This window comes from Dermacentor variabilis, chromosome 4 (assembly GCF_050947875.1).
Source record: "Dermacentor variabilis isolate Ectoservices chromosome 4, ASM5094787v1, whole genome shotgun sequence".
NCBI classification, from domain to species: domain Eukaryota; kingdom Metazoa; phylum Arthropoda; class Arachnida; order Ixodida; family Ixodidae; genus Dermacentor; species Dermacentor variabilis.
Window position 1 is genome coordinate 55,122,331 of NC_134571.1, and position 17,000 is coordinate 55,139,330.

Here is a 17,000-nt window from a genome sequence, read left to right on the forward strand (position 1 = left end):
TTTTTTTTTAAATGTAGCCTGTACAGCATTAAGGCAGTGCAGGCTCTATGCCCTTCAAGTGCTCTATGTGCAATTGTGTTCATGAAGATTGATTAAAAATAAAAGAGCTGATAAATACATGTAGAGCATGTTTCTAAAGCATCTTAAATCTCTTCTGATTGAATTTTTACTGCAAGTTTGACTGTATAGTGTTTCAGTAAAACTAGTTGGAACATAGACCGCTGGATGTTTGCTTTCATTGTAAGTGTGTCGTTGTGTACCGGCTTTACTTTCATTGTCTTTTATGATGTTCTACGTAGCACTACTTCATTGTGATAGTAATTATACAGCCATTCAAGGCGCATTATGACCATCGATGCTACTGCTGTCGTGCTGTTCCGCTGATGGCATGTGTGTGGCTTGCAAACAGAGCATTAGAGGTTTTCAAACAACACATGAAGGCGTTTTGCTGCAAAAACAATGAAGCGAAGTAGATCCACTGTCAGCGATGTGCTCAATCGCCTTGATGGCAGAGCAAGGACAGCATTTTGCCTCTCAATGTTGGCAGGAGCATTGTATGCCTGCCGTTGTATGTCCATTGGCGTTCCTGCGGAGCTGCTGTTTGTTTGCCCTGATCTAAACAGTAAATGTCAAGCTGACATTACCTAACATTTCACTGAAAGCTGACTAACGCCGACAGATACTTTCGAATAGTTTTCTAATAAGGAATAGTCATCGTCACAGTTAATTTAAAAAAATGTTCACATTCCATTCTTAAATTTAGCAAGTTTCTGTCACTACATGAGTTATGAAGTGTTGCTTATTAAAAGCACAAATAGGAGCATTAGGGGCAAACATATTTCTTCACATGCACACTGCTCTTCAGAGAGTGCGAATGATTGCTTTACAGGATGTAAAGTATGGCTACCTAGTAAGTGACATAGCCTGCCCCACTATACGAGCTCTCATATTTTATGTCTGTACTATGCCCATGGGGTTGAAAATTTAGCATGCTTTTACTCCAATTTTATGTTGATTTTGGTGCAGTTGACATTTAGAAACACTTGAAAAATATTAGAAAGATATTTGCATTTACAAATAGTGTCTACAACTTGAAGACTGAATTGAATAGGACACTATTCGATTCATTATTTGAATGTTTTGAATATCAGCACAACCCTTATTATTAGTTGATTTTCACATATCTAACGTTCCTCCTACAAAGTTCTGGCATGGAGTTCAATGTGTGCAAAATTTGAATTCATTTGCACCTCTGTGCTTTCCGTGATTCTGAAGACGCCAGAAATGGTGATGAAACTGCATTTTCTGAGGACATCTTTAATTGGCTAGTAATCAAACAATTCTACATATCGCCAAGAAAGTGGACAACGCAATCAGGCTCATCAAAAGAGTAACTAACCTTCAAGAAGCAGATTAGTTCACGCCTTTGTGCTATGTCACTTCGCCTGCGTATCAGCCATGCATGAGTGACAGAGATCCGAAAGAGACAAACTCGATGCATTGTTAAGGAAGTTAATCAAGGTAGCTCTTCAGCTACATATGTACACGGAAACTGACAGACTCGTGCAGTTAGGGCTGCACAATACATTGGATGAAATAGCTAAGGCACAAGAAAGAGCCCAGTTCATTACTCTTCATTGCGCGATCAGGAGGACACATCCTCAAATGTATTGGTATACCAATTGCAGCGTTACATAATAACCATATAGAAAGTCCCAAAGATATGGGGAACAATATCAGTCATGCCTGTTCCAAGGAATTTTTGCCTCGTTCATGATGTGGGCAGAAGGCAAGCCAGAGCCAAAGCCCTACTAGAGAAAGCTAAAAATCGGGCTGAAGAATGTTTGTTCGTCGATGCGGCTTTGATGTCAAATAGACGAGCTTTCACAGGGGTCCTTCTGAATGGCAAAAGTGAAATCATCAATTTGGCTTTCACATACACCACACAACCAGAAATTGCAGAACAGGTAGCCATCACATTGGCACTTTTAAACCCAAAGAAATCCAGGATCCACAGCGATTCTAGGGTAACCGTTCGAGCATTTGCCAAAGGAGTCATCTCTAAACAGGCCTTGGGAATTCTTGACAGAAAGGTTGTCAAACCCCACACGATCATCTGGTTTTCTGCTCATATGGGAGAAATCACCAGTGCTCCCACGAACCTCAACGAATCTGCCCACAGTGCTGTACGAGGACTTGCCAACCGTGTAGCCACAAGGCAAGAATATGCTGAGGTTCCAAATTACTGGGACCACCTGCTCACGTACAACGAGCTAACCAAGCACTTATACCTAGGACACTGGGTCTTCCCCCCTCTGCAAAGTAAACTAAATAGAGCTCGGGACATTATGCTAAGGCTCTTGCAAACAAGAACCTATCCAGGATGTTGCAACGGTTCAATATAGGCAATGATTTGGTACACCCAGTTTCAGTATATCCTGGTTTAATTGTAGTTTTCTTATAAAAAAGCATTATGAGCAAAGTTGTGAAACGTAATATGCAGAGAGAGGCGCACACCTTATGCTTTGTTTCCTCCTCCTGCAAGTTCTAGCAGTCACCTCCTTATGACAACCACCTGTTCCCATCTCACTTGGATGGCAGAAATTTCTGAGTCATATGCCCCTTGTGCTGGGTGCTTGTTGTGTACCTGTTTTCAAAGCACCTTATGCTGATGTACGCTGTCCGTTGATTGATGAATTGGTGATGCTAAAACACTGATTGGTCATACTGGTTCTTGGATGTGGCTTTGTTGTAGGGCTGGTTGCCTCAGAACTAGAAGCTTACATCAGTTCTGAGCTCACATCAGGCAGGAGTGCCCTTTATCCCCACTGCTGTTTATGATGTATATGGTGAGGATGGAAAGGGCGCTAGAATGAAGTAATATCCGGTTAAATCTCTTGTATAAACAGGTGGGTGTAGTAGTAGAGCAGCAGCTTCAAAGTTTGTTTTATGTGGACGACATTGTGTTGCTAGCTAACAGGCAAAGTGATATGCAACGTCTGGCTAATATCTGTGGACAGGAAGGTGATAAGTCTGAAATTCAGCATTAAAAAAATCTGGTATTATGGTATTCAATGAAAACAGTGACCAGACAGTGACAATACAGGGCGAGCAAATTTACCTTGCATAAAAAAACTTAAATACCTTGGTATATGGATAAACGAAGGCAATAGATATGTGGAAACACAGGAGAAAATAACAGTAAAGGGGCTGAGAAATGCGGCCATAGATGAAACACAGAGTGCTATGGGGATACAATAGCTATGAGGTGCTCCAGGGTATGTAGAAATGTGTAATGGTTTCAGGACTTGGAAATGCGGTTGTTTGCTTAAAATCAGGGGCATAATCAGGACTCGATGTCGACCAATGGTCAGTGGGACGCCTCGCATTGGGTGCTCACAGGAAGACTACAAATGAAGCTGTGCAGGGCGATATGGGCTGGACAAGTTTTTAAGTTAGGGAAGCTCACAATAAAATTATTCATGAAGAACAACTGAGGAATACAGAAGAAAGTAGATAGTCTGGGAGAGTGTTCAGGCATTTGTACAGGAATAATATTGATTCACCCTGGAGGAAAAGAACTAGGAAGCTTACCAGCAAGTATGCGGCCTTTATGGTGAGCAATACAGCAACAAAGGACATCAAGCGAAAAGTTGGAGAGGCTAAGATAATCTTGTGGGTGGCAGCAGTGGAAAAGAAATCTGCCATGAGAGAATACTTAAAGAGGAAAAAATGAAATCAGAAAAGAAACAATTTATAATAACTTAAAGGGAAGCTCATTACTTCTCTGAGCAAGATCAGGATGCCTTCGAACACGCATTGATAACGCGAGTTATAAGAAGGAAGAAGCATGTGCTTGCTGCTGTAAAGCTAGGCATACGATGGAGCATGCTGTATTAGAATGCGAAGATATCTGCCCAGCACTCGATTTAGGAATCATTGTCCTCCTTGAAGCCCTTGGGTTCAGTGCAAGCAGGTGGAAAGTAAACAAGTCTGCAATTGAGATTAGTAAGAGGCGATTGGAAGATTGGTAGAAGAAAAGTAGAGAAAAGACAAACAATGGAGGCATACAAAAACAAAGTTCACAATAGGGGTTTAGAAACTTTGGTTATGGGAATACATTGTGGGTATTTTTTTTCCTTTTGTCTTTTTTAACATACGACATTAGGCAATAAAATAACAAAAGCTTGGTGGCACAGTGCACCGCCCCGTTCCAAAGGGGATGCTCGTAACATCCATCCATTCATCCATACATCCATATTAGGGAGGGACATGCTGCAGTGGGCATAGTGGGCGGGCGTCTCTGTCCTGAGGGCCTGTATAACGTAAAACTATTCGAATGTGTTGTTATAATAAGTGCTAATTAAGTGTTATCTTAATAAGAAGTCTCAGTTTAGCCCAAAGGGCGAAGCATCTACTGTGATAGCAAATTAGTAGACAGCTATAAAAATGAAGGATAGTAGTTCCATTGGCCATGCAAATTTGTAAACATTCGCTTAATAACTCACTTAACAAGTATGGTGTGACGCGCGGCCAGCAAACATGAACATGTCTCGCTTGATGACCGTGAAAACTCGCTGTTAAAACGCTAGAGTGAGGAAGCGCGGCAGCAGCAGCGAGTGCATTGACCTTCATGCTGCCTCGCTTCAACGCGAACTGAATGTCAAAAGCACAGCGCACGTGAAGCTATCAGCACTCGCACTCTCCCCATTGCAGATAGCTTTAGAGATAGGCCATGCCATATGCAGTAGCTGCCGGAGTAGAACTTGCACCCCGCTTGCATCCCTTGCGCATGTGAGATTGAGCCGCCATCATCGGCTCACCCTCGCACGCTTTAATTCAATATATAGCATACAGTGCGCAGTGACTATGTTGTCGCCCATGAACTTTATACGGAACATCACTGCAACGTCTTAGGCAGAAATGCGCCTGTAGTGTCCATATAATCGCTATCGCAATAAAAACAGGTTACAGTATTTTTGTTATATGAGCCCAGAGTTGATTGTGGCTGTCTGGGCCTACGGTGACATACGGCGACCCAGAAATTGTTACTGCGTCGATTGGACCGCACAGTCCTAGAATGTTTTCCGCTGTCATCATGAGGGTACACACGGGAATATATAGTTCCATCGTAGTGCTACTGATGTTGTTGGCTCTACAGGAAAGCATGCACCATGCTGCTGCTCCACCCACTCTTGTATATTCTGGTACGCTATATATCTACCAAGCATGCTGCAATTATGCACTCCGTGTTGGGTTATCCTGTGTTTCATCGTGAGTTTGAAGTGTGCTGCCATATTCCATATTCTATTTCACCAAAATTCAGATTAGCCTGCTCCAAAATCAAATTTTATCTGCTACAAAATAAAATACATTCTGCTACAAACTGCTCCAAAATGACTTTGGGCACTCCCACCCCTGAAAACAACAAATACCCAAAATGTTCCTATCTGATAAGAAAGCTAAATAAAGTTCTGCTTTATTCTTTGTACATAATTTTTTCACACTACAGCATTCTGGACTTCCGTGAAATGATCTTTATCTAATCAGAGGTTGCAGTGCTATAGTTCAAGCACACTAAACTTTTATTGATGCGAAACCAAAAGCAGATCCTTCAAGATGAATGATTCTTAAACAAAGATGTCCACTGTAAGGGATCATATCAAATGTTGTGAGGCTGGCATGCCTTGCTGATGTCAAAATTGTGATTTAAATGGTAATGGCTTTTTGTTTGAGAAGCCTTCCTCCTTCCTCCTCATGCATGTGTGGTATGACTGGGGTAGATAACTGGGAAAGGCAATTTATTGCTGCTCATGAATGCTAAGTTAATAAATACTGTAGTGGATGCCAGATGAAGTGTGGTGTTGGCCGATAAATGTGGTCACACATAACTAAAGCATTTGACATTTCATGTAACATAATTTCCAATCTCTACCATGATGCTGGTAAAAAATTTTTGTACTAAAAAGCTACAGTTGGAGTTTTCAATGAGATCCAAGATTTCTATTGGCATTTTCTGGCCTGTCAGCAGATGGGATCGCGTCTAGTTCATGTAGGGCGGCACTAATCAATCAATGGAGCCACCCATCCTTTGTAGTTTGATTGTGTTATGCTCTGTTTGTGCAGGTTCAGCTGTCCCTGGGCAGCAGCCCACCTACGACTCTCAGTGGGTCTGGTACGACGGCAGGCTCCCAACTGGGCTCGCCTACATCTCTGCCTGAGGCGTTCACAGCACCGAGCTCTGGTGGGGAAGGCAGCAGCGGGGGCAGCCCTTCCGATGGTGTCACCGGGGGCAACGCAGCGCTAGCTCAGCTGAGCACAAAGTGCAGCCTCTGCCATGACACCTTCACTATCCCAAAGGTATGTCTTGAGCCGGTAATGTTATTGACATCATTACATAGAGCCATATTTGCTGAAATTGTGTAGCTTAACATCAATTGCGTAGCATGGCTTGCTAAAACAAATCACAAGAAAACAGTAGGGTGAGCTGCAGAAGAGGTGCATTATTCACTGAAATGCAATACTGAAGTTTTAGAGCGCAGCTCTTAGATGCCTGATACTGCAGCAAGCGGTGGCATAACTGAGTGAATGAGCACAGTGAAACATGAAAGGCGCGAGCCACGAACAGTGGAGACCAATTTCAAGAAGTGCCCACGGGAAACTGGTGCCATGCAGACCCGTTTGTTCGCTCGATGCATACTTGTGTCAGGTCTCAGCCAGACCACTCATTTCATACTCTTGTCTGCTCGCATCAGCTCTCACTCGCACTTGTTTCGATTGTCGTCATTTGCGATTGTTTTGTAATCTGATTGTATGCGCCACGTGAATTGCATTCTGGAAGCCACGCGGCTCCAGCAATTCCACTGGAACCTTCAATGAGCAATGTATAAAAGTTGACGCGCTTGACCCACAGATGAGATTTTCAAAGATCACTGACTCTGCTACATGTATCTGTCAAATCCTTTGCCTCAATATATCGCTGAATGAAAATGCGTATAGAGCTGTGCTCAAATTTCGCATTAAGGAGTATTGTAATCTTTAGTGCATTTTTTACCAACTTTTTGACTGTCAACGTATATTGGTGTACTCACTCATACACACTCATATTTGTTTCACATTTGTGAGGGTGAATGTGTGATCAAGAGCGTGAATTAGACTCAAGTACAAACGCGAGAGTGCCGGTGAGTGCGAGTTGACATCAGTTTGAGCATGAGGGAGTTCATATCCTGAGAAAATAGGGGTGAGTGTGAGTGTCTGATTATTGTGCCCACCCTCCGTGGTTGCTTAGTGGCTATGGTGTCGGGCTGCTAAGCATTAGGTCGCAGGATTGAGTCCTGCCACGGCGGCCGCTTTTTGGTGGGGGTGAAATGTGAAAACACCCTTGAACTTAGATTTAGATGCATGGTAAAGAACATCTGGTGGTGTGAATTATTCTGGGGTCCCCATCATCATAACCAAATCTTCGTTTGGCAAGTAAAACCCCATACATAGTTTTTTAGATTGTTGCCTGTGCTGTCAAGCTGTCAAGTGCTTTCATTTCTACAGAACGGGTGTATCATATTTGCAGCCAGGTTTGTCATTGGCTAAAAAATGGGAAATTGAAAAGTAGCAGGAAAGCAGACACTCTAGGTGTAGAATATTAATTTAAAGTATAGTTTGGAGAAATTTTTACATTGTCACTGTCGCAGTGCGTCAGCTGTGATTGCCTGGCCTGTCCCCAAAGTTACTGATCTGCAGCAGTGTACATTTAGATTCGTTTAGAACATGTTGTGGCTCAAAACCATGGGGTAAGATTTTAAGTTAAGAAGGGTTGAATTGATCATGGTATTGGATATGTACTGGGGCAGTTAGCATTCTAGTATTCTTGCATCTCATGCACTAACGATATCTTGCCAATATCCCCGCATGGTTGTGTTCATGATAATTTAGTAGTAGTATTAGTAGTAGTAGATAATCCTTATGTCAGTACTGTCTCTGTATACTGTTCGGATGCATGTGTATGGTTGGAATTCGAGACTTTTTTAGTAATGTCTTTTGCAGACATTGTGTGAAAGCAGTCAGTCTTTGAATGGTGACTGTGGTCATTAAGTTGTTTTCTCACAAGCATAATTTCCACTTAAACATCATGCTGTGCTTTTGCTGGTTGTTGCTCAGTTGCCCATTGCGTAACAGCGATGACACTCCATGCTTTCACTCTCCATGGTGATAGACCTTTTCACAATGCCAGTTACTGCTAGGGATACCTGCTTTTTAGACTGCTAGCTAATGCTTTCAAACACTCTTGTGCCAACTCAGCTCCGTTCGTTCCTCCTGTCTCAAGGAGTTCGACATATTTTTTCTCTTGCAATAGCATCAACACCTCATAACTCCCTACGATGCACATTCACGGTGCCAATGATGGCATTATCTGGTTGCTGCTGGCAGCATTTGAAATATTAAAAAGAAATAAAGCCAGTTCCACACAGTGAAAGCTGTCAAAACAGCAAAGCTGGTGGTCATTTTCTCAAGTTTGAACTCGTGTTTAGCGCAACTTTTATGAGTCCTTTATCTCGTTGTCATTTTGCGAGATTCGAGCTTCGGTTCCGGATTGTGCACACTCTTCGGTAAGGTTGTGATCAAACCAGTCTATCACACACCTTGCAGCTGTGGCCGCACTCACGGTCGAGGAATTCTCTCTTGAACCGTCCATCGGCACCCTCCGTGGGAGGAATATCTCTGCGTCGACGTCTCTGCTCGGCCTCCTACTCTCGAAGTTTGGGTTTATCTTGCCTCTGCTAGCGCTTGGCTTGGGTTACCTTCTCTTGAAAGTGGGGGTTGGTTTGCCTCCATCGGTGCTTGACTGGCACTTCCTGTTCTCAATCCTGGCGGTAGCAGCTTCCCTCTACTGGCACTTTGCTTGTGCTGCCGCTCTCGTGCAAGCTCCTGCTTCCACTTGCACTGAATGGAATCCATGGAGCGAAAGGGCACTTGCCGGCAAAAGACCTGTGCCTATACCCCTCTTCCTCGGCACGTGCTCTGATTGGTCGGCTTCCCTCCCCCCTTGCGTGCCTTCTGATTGGTCCGCTCCCATCCTGGCGGGTCCCCTCTCCTACCCTCGGTGCGCCCTCTGGCGGTGAGCTCCGGAACCTGTCTCCCTGCATGACTCCGGACAGCGTGTCACTGCTCCATCGTTAAAAAAAAAAAGCACTCTTGTGAAAGAACTTTGCTATGTCCTTCTTACGGCCAAGTTTTGCTTGGTAGTGTGTTAGCAAATAATGACCCTAACCCCTAAAGATTCTAGGTTACATTTGGTTAGGGCCATTTCGCCCCTTTACCAATTTCCTCTCATAATGTTAGCAGTAGCGCCCTCGAGGTTATCTGCAGAGAAGCCCCAGCTGCCAGCATTGTCCCATGCTCCCCATCACAAGCATAGTTCAGCTCGTACTGCTGCCACTTCAGCCATTCTTTTTATTGCGGTGCACATCTCCACATTTGACTCGGGCAAGCCTGGTTGTTCACTGTCGCATTTTTCAGAAGAGTGCCCCTTGTTGCCTCCTATTCCTCGATTAACCTGTCGATTGCCTAGCATGCTTTGCTGAGAAGGTCATGATGGGCCTTGTGACCACTACACTATGTTGACCTGTAGACGAATTGCCAAGTACAGTGCACATATGGCCATTAAATATGGCATTCGCTGTAATAAGCCTTATAAAATGTTGTCTGCTTGTTTTTGTCACGCACTGTTGTCAGAATTACTTGCCTAAGGGGACTCCTGTCGTAAAACAAATTTGTTTTTAAAATTGATTTTTTTTTAGCTTTGCCTTTCTTTTTGGAGAAGACTACACAATTTGAGAAACTTGGGTATGACAGATGACTCCCATATGCATATCTGCCAACTCTTCCTAATTTTTCGTAAAGCTTACAAATTTCATTTGTCTTACAATTTTACAAATGTGTCAAATTTTACAAATTCTGATCACAAAACATTTTAAAGGGGTCCTAAACCACATTTCGAATTTGGTGAGAAAACGCAGTCCACAGATAGCATACATTGCTGTAAACATTTTGCCCATATATTGCCGTCGTGCGTGGCTTGTGGAGCTTGCAGGCAAAGCTCTAAGTCTCCTTTTTCTCACTCTCCTTTTAACGAAAGCCTCCTTACTCTCTTCCTGCTGCTATATTTTGTCATATAGGAGATTCCCATACGAGGCTACTATCGGCGAACAGTCAAGAAGAGTATTCATGTCAGTGTGCTTCTTCCTACTGTTAAAGTGTCGCAGTTTAATAAACAGGCTGAAGTAAGCGAAAATCTGCTTTCAGATTTCTATAAGAATTACATGCTTGTGGAAGAAGCCGGCTACTGTCTGTGGCTATTGTTGACTGAGGTCTAATCTTGGGCCAGACTGCTCATTGGCGTCATAGCCACCGGGCCACGATAGCGTCAATTAGTTTTGAACACTCAAATAGCCTCGAACCACGCGAAAATTCAGGCCAGACCACACCCACGCTTGCCAGAGCACGCTCACTCCTGGCCACTCCTGGCTAGAGGCCTCGGTAGACTTCGCTTCTCGTTGAGGGACTGACAGTGCTTCAAAATGCGCAAATTGGATGTGGCTGCTATGTGTCGGTCAAGATTGTGCAGGGAAAAGCTGGTCCGCACCACATAGCACGGCCAAACTGGAGCACATGAGCGTGAGTGTGTGCTCATGCCCTCATGTGCACAAAGCAAACGCTGCATGCACGCACTGCCCTTGCATGTTAGAACTTTGCTGAATAGTACTCTGCAAACTTGCCGGTCATGGGAAGTGTTCTTGAATAATTAACATGCTCGCAAACATGTACTGATGCCTTATTCAATTCACCACTGCTCCTTTACAGGTGTTAAACTGCCTGCACACATTTTGTCAGCCATGCCTGGAGAAAGAGTGCACGGGGGACAAAGTTCGCTGTCCTCAGTGCAACCATGACACCCCCTTGCCACCAGGGGGCACAGCTGGCCTTCCTTCCGACTATGCAGTTTCGAATATCCTAGAAACTGCTGCCCTTGAAGGTGCCAGCCTTGGCTGTACAGGTTGCAAGGTGGGTGGGGTACTTTATTATTTACTTTCAGAACCATTCACCTGTTACAGAAAGGAGTGGATAACAGTGAGAAAGCGTAAGCAAGTAGACATGTTAGAAGTGAGCTGCTTAGTAGAGCTGAGTATGAATTGTGGAGTCGAACTTTATGCCATTCTGAATGCAGGTGACAGGCAAGAAGGTAATTCCAATCCATGCCAACTTGCACAATTCAAGAAATGCGCAACATGTGTCTGAGCCATAGTTGCTTGCATATGCGCAGCTGTATAAAGACCACCATGAGGAGCTTGCATGCTTATGTGGGCAAGCATACTGTCACGCAGAGAATGAACTGCATGAAATACTGATCTGTTCCCCTATTTTACACGGTGTGAGTGTTTATGCTAATTGTGCAGGCAACTCATGTCAGTGAACTTAAGGAGCACTAGAGGCATTGCACAGCTGCGGAACGGCCCTGTTTCGCGACCAAGGCAGGTGTCGAGGTTGGTGTAATGACGGTTGGTGTAAGAACACATCTGACGAGTCATTGTGTGCACATTAGAATTGAGTTCGACTCATTCATGTTACCATATCGCCATCGGTATTTCAAAATGGCCGCCTCGTACATGCTTCGAGCCTAGCTGCCATAGCTTCCTCTGTGTGCTGTAGTACGTATGCTCAGGTTAGTCTACCATCCGTCTTCCCGTTTTCGGCGTTTGCTCTGTCAGCATGGAAATGCCGACTGCGAACACATGCTGTCTGTTCATCACAATGCTGCAATTAAAAGGAAAGTGATCATGTGTGCGGAGACGGGCTGGCGCACGTCTTGGCTGTGGCTGTGCATGGCTGTAAGCACAGCTAAGCACATACACTGCCGCCCACCCTGCTTTGGAGGTAATCCGCCGCGTGTGCAAAGAAAGAGTAGGCAGGTTGAGACAGCGTGGCACCATGTAAGCTGTCTTACCGCACATTTGGTGTTGGTGGTTGCATAATCTCGAGTTTAAAGGGACACTAAAGGTTACCAGAAATTCAAGTTAAAGTGGTAGAGCAATGTTCTAGAACGTCTAAGGCGTCAATATAATCGCGAACAGAGCTTTAGTAACCGAGAAATTGAGGTAAATGCATGACACGATTTGAGACCCCCCAGCGACATTCCGGTACTAGCCCGATGACGAAAGGACTCCTCATAATTTGTTTTACTAATACTCAACGACTCGTATTAAAAATATAATTTCATTCGATTATAAGACGGAAAAAAATGCTACTTGTCTACGTCTATTCGATTCTAAGAAAAAATAACATTTTGACGTTACCCTTCAGTAATATGGGTGTTCGAAAGGTTTCGTTTTCGCTCGACTCTGCGCGCTCGACTCTGCGCCACGCACGCTTTGGAGTTTCAGTAGTTTCGTTATCGCGTCGTGCTGCGAGGGTTCTGTTGGCTCGCGAAACTTTCATTTGGAACAAACAGCGAGAATGCCACGTCCATGTGATGTCGTGGGAAGCCCTCGTTGCTTCCCCGCTCCGGAGAGCCGGTGTCGAGGCCGCCGTCGTACCCAACGACGCCGGCAGTGCGAGCCCTCAGCAGCAGGTCGCGCTCGTCGGTGCTCAAATCGCTGAAGTTGAGCCCACCATCGCGAACCAATCTGTCGGTGTCAGGGTCCATTGCGACGAGCGTCGAAGTTAGCGTCATAGAATGAAGTACCAGCTTATGGGCGTCTTGCGCTGGAGTTAGAGGTATAATAGCGGCGCCTGGTGGCGGTGCGGGAAACGACATCTGGGTCGTGCCAGCTTGGGTCGTATTGAGCCCTGGCTGTGGCGAAGCACGTTTTTAGGCCCAGTTTTGCGTCGATTCGCACATTTTTATGCCCTGTTGCGAGTGCGAAAAGGCTCGTCGCTTCTCATAGACCACGCCGACCACGCTGCGAGCTCGCCGCAGCCTATAGTTTAACGAAAACAGACTCTCCGTGTGCCGTGGGACGTAATGTGGGACGTAATTCGTTTCTCCTTCCGCTAGCCACCATACTCCCGCTTTCGCTCTGCTGTCGGCTCTGTCTTGGCTCTGTTTCTGGCCGCGCGTTCGCGTTTTGCGCAGAAAATCCGTAGCGCCGTCTGCGGACGCCGTTCTACTCACCGATGGCACAACGTCACTATGAGACCATGATGTCAGTACTCCTCGATCGGAGGGCGGGCGATTTGAACTGCGCTAGAGGTACGCGGACGTTTCAGAACGCATTTTCTCTTAAATAAGTCTCTCCTTGGCATGAAACAAGCGTTTCGAGGTTTCTGTGATGGTATTTCAACAGTCCACGTTGACTTAATAGTAACCTTTAGTGTCCCTTTAAGTGACCCGTTGGGACGAGAGGTAGACGAAGCATTCGCTCCTCGCTGCCGGTGCTTTTTCTGATAGCGTGGTCCCAGTGCGGGCGACGCTATCGGCCACGGGGTGGAGTGCACGCACAGGCGTGGCTGGCTTCGCTTAATTTGTACCTCCGATGTTAAGATATTGTCGACATACGTGGCATGAAACCGTCCAAATTGAAACTCCCAAAAAGTTGTGACTCCCAAATTTATCAAAATGAATTCTTTTATCATTCAAATTTGTTTTTTGTTTTTCAATTTCCCAATAATTCAGAAAATTCTGCGGCCCCTTTCCATGTAAGAAAAATAGATTGGTGACTGTACCTATTTGCATAAAAGGTTGAATTTCAATACAACAAAATTTCGATATAATAAAGTAAATTGCTGATTGTACTGACTTCGTTATACGTATATATAGAGGTTTAACTGTATAACAAAGCAAATTGCTGATTTTACTGACTTTGCTATATTGAGGTTTAACTGTACCTACTTGCGCAAGGCTAGCAGGCTCCAAAATGTGGTCAAATGCAATTGCTTTGCATTAAAATTGCATAAAATATAACCACATTACAATTGGGTGAATGCTGTCATTATTGTTTAAAAGAAAAACCATATGCTGAAAGCGGTTACGTGCACTGGAAACATGCCATGGCCGCCATCTTGTTTGTTGATTGTTCGTTTGAAGCAGCACACAAGTTACTGCTGGCATGTGACGACGGTTTTTGTGCCTAGTGCAATGCGGAATGTCCGCTTTTGTGGGAAAAATGCTGCAAAAACAAAGAAATCCATGGCCAACCAATGTGGAATTGTTCATGGCACTTGAGACTGCGCTCACAGCATGGAATGCCATGCATAGGGCCGTGATTGAGCAGTCGTCTGCGAGTATGCATCTCTTGCTTCAGGAACGCTGGTTTTAGAGCCACCCGCCAGGCATCATGTGCAGATTTGGCGCCAGGCGTACATTTGCGTTAATGGACCTTAATCTCTATTAAGTGCCTTTGGGATATGAGATACGATCACTATCGCTCGTGGAGTCCGCGCCTAAGGGTGACAGCGTGCGCTGGAGTAATGTTGCTGCATGCGTGGAGCGCTGTTGCTCTGTGTTCGGAGCCGTGTTATGAAAAATCTTGCAGAAGTTTGTCATATCTCCGAAACCACGGCAGTGCGGCCACTGCTCATCAATGCGTGCAGCACACTTTGTACTGTCGGCAGTGCGGTTCTGTATACTCGAGCAGAGCTTTCCAAAGTGGGCTAACAGAATTTTGATGGCGAAGTTTTGTTCTGTGACACGTTATGTATCTGTGCTGTCTCATTTTGCAACAACAAAATTCTCGCGAAAGCAGATTTTCTTGCGTTCCCTATGGAATTTGTTATTGCGAGGTTCAACTGTATTGACGAGACCGGAAATTTCACATGCCTTAAAGCACGAACGTGACATTAAAAAAGATATTCATGTGTCTAACATGCTCGTGGAGCACGTGCAAGTGTAATCACGTCATCAAATTGGACACGTCGATTGCAAAAAAAAAATTAAATAAATGTGGCATAGAGACTTAGCTTGAAACATCGCTAATAAGGTTGCATTAAAAATTGTCGACCGTACGGATGCTACCATGCACCAAGTTTGTGCATGGCTCACAACCTCACATACTATTTGTGTAAATTATCTATGATACTGTGGCCACCGAATTGTGAATAACAGAAATTTCAAATTTTTTTACTTGGTCAGTGACTTCAATTCATCTTTTTTAATATGCTAGGTTTCTTCTAAGGGTGGTATTCTCAAACGATAACTTTCAGCAGTACTACTACTTTCGCATGATGCGGTACACTGCACGTTGGTGATTCAAACAGTTTTGCTCAACCAGCTGATCAGCACGCACTGACAGTGATATCTCTGAAAGGGATTGTCTGAGAATATGCCCCCAACTCTTGACTATGACTCGAACCACAATGTTAAAGTTAGGCCACGGAGGGTAAGCAACATTGTTTTGTGCATTTTTGGGCAGAAAAAGTATTCAAGTTACCCCCCTGAGCCTCTGCTTCAATTAAACTGCAATTCGATCTAGGTTTACCAACAGCCAGCTGACAATGACAAGAGGTCAAAATTTGCGATGCCATGCAGAGCTTGTGCAGGCTCTTCAAGGCAAGGTCACAATAAGTTTTGTTTTTCCATTTTTGTAAAAATGCGAAGCACAAAGGCTTAATAAGCAAGAACTGGTAATCTACGAATCTTGTTTAACCAAATGCTTCTTTAACCCTTTTTTTTAGTGCAGGAAGCATGCCAAATTTTGTATAAATGTGATGCAGACAATTGTTTCCAAGCAGATTGGAATAAGCTACGCCCAGCACTACTAACATTCATGAGTGCCACCATCTAGTGTTGTAGCTGAAACTAGAAAGAACTTATGCATTCCAGTGAGGGTGTAATGCAAAAGTAGTTGTGTATGTAGATTTAAGTCCACATTAAAAACCCTGGCGGTCAAAATTAATCTGGAGTCCCCCACTACAGCGTGCCTCATAATCTGATCGAGGTTTTGGTACATGAAACCCCAGAATTGTTATACTACTGTGTAGGATGGATCGAAACAGTAAGTAGACTGACATCAATGGTTAACATTGCTAGGTATTTTCCTCGTGATGACTATGCCAGTCGTACATCGGTACAAATTCCGGTGATGTAAGCTCATCATCGGTTGAGAAAAGGTTAAAGACCAACTATGTACAACGAAGTTTCGTTTAAATTGGTTATAAATGAGTGGCACATGCTACTGAAGCAATATTGGCAAAGCTGCAGGGCTGGTAATTGTCTTAATTTTGTTTCTATTAGGAGGCTTTAACGAGTACCTAAGCACACAGCGTGTGCACCTGGGAGCTAACATATATGGCGTAGGTACCAGCACTTCACCTCTGAAATTTCTGAGCCCGCCGTGGGCAGCTGCCAGTGGTGACCAATCTCTCGAGGTCATGGCAGGGAGCTGCATATCGTGTTTCATATGCCACTTCCGGTGAGTGGTAATGGCAGCGTTTTTGTCAGTTTCAGTATTGAAAACTTCTGTTTTTGCCAGCCTTACATGATGCATCCATATTCCAAGCGCAAAATTCTGTGCAGAGGCTGCTGTAAATTTCCCGCCACCTGAAACTAGGCTTTTTACATGGCTTAGAATTTCGTCGCAGTTAGCCTATAAAGCAGCTGTTAGCTGATGTGCTTGTCTCAGCTCTTCTGAAGGCCCCGTCGACCCCTACGATGGAGCCTGCTACAGCTGGACCACAGTCTCCTACTCGCCTACCAGCATTTGCCGGCTGTCTTTTCAGGGCAAGGAGTCCAGCGCAGTAGCACGGTGCTTTGACTGTGCCAACTTCCTGTGTCCCAACTGCGTGATGGCCCACCAGTTCATGCACTGCTTTGAGGGCCACAGAGTACTGACGCTAGGGGAACTTCAGAGTGCACGGGACGGGCTGCGAGCACCACAGGACAAACCGGTTGCCTGCCTGCGCCACCGATCAGAAGCCTTGCGTTACTTCTGCCGCTCGTGTGACACGCCTGTCTGCAAGGAGTGTGCCTTGCTTGACCACCCAAAGGTTTGTTTGATGTCAGCACTTATATC

General features: G+C 44.7%; 1 protein-coding gene across 3 annotated transcripts in view; it reads left to right on the forward strand.

Annotated features, from left to right (window-relative positions):
• Nucleotides 1-17,000, forward strand: part of brat (tripartite motif-containing protein brain tumor) — a 115,687-nt gene that overhangs the window by 69,148 nt on the left and 29,539 nt on the right. For all 3 annotated transcript variants that reach the window (XM_075689138.1, XM_075689140.1, XM_075689139.1), the window contains 3 exons: nucleotides 6,127-6,360; nucleotides 10,858-11,058; nucleotides 16,708-16,974. In XM_075689138.1, coding sequence (XP_075545253.1) covers nucleotides 6,127-6,360; nucleotides 10,858-11,058; nucleotides 16,708-16,974 — 702 coding nt within the window. The remainder of the gene's footprint in view (nucleotides 1-6,126; nucleotides 6,361-10,857; nucleotides 11,059-16,707; nucleotides 16,975-17,000) is intronic.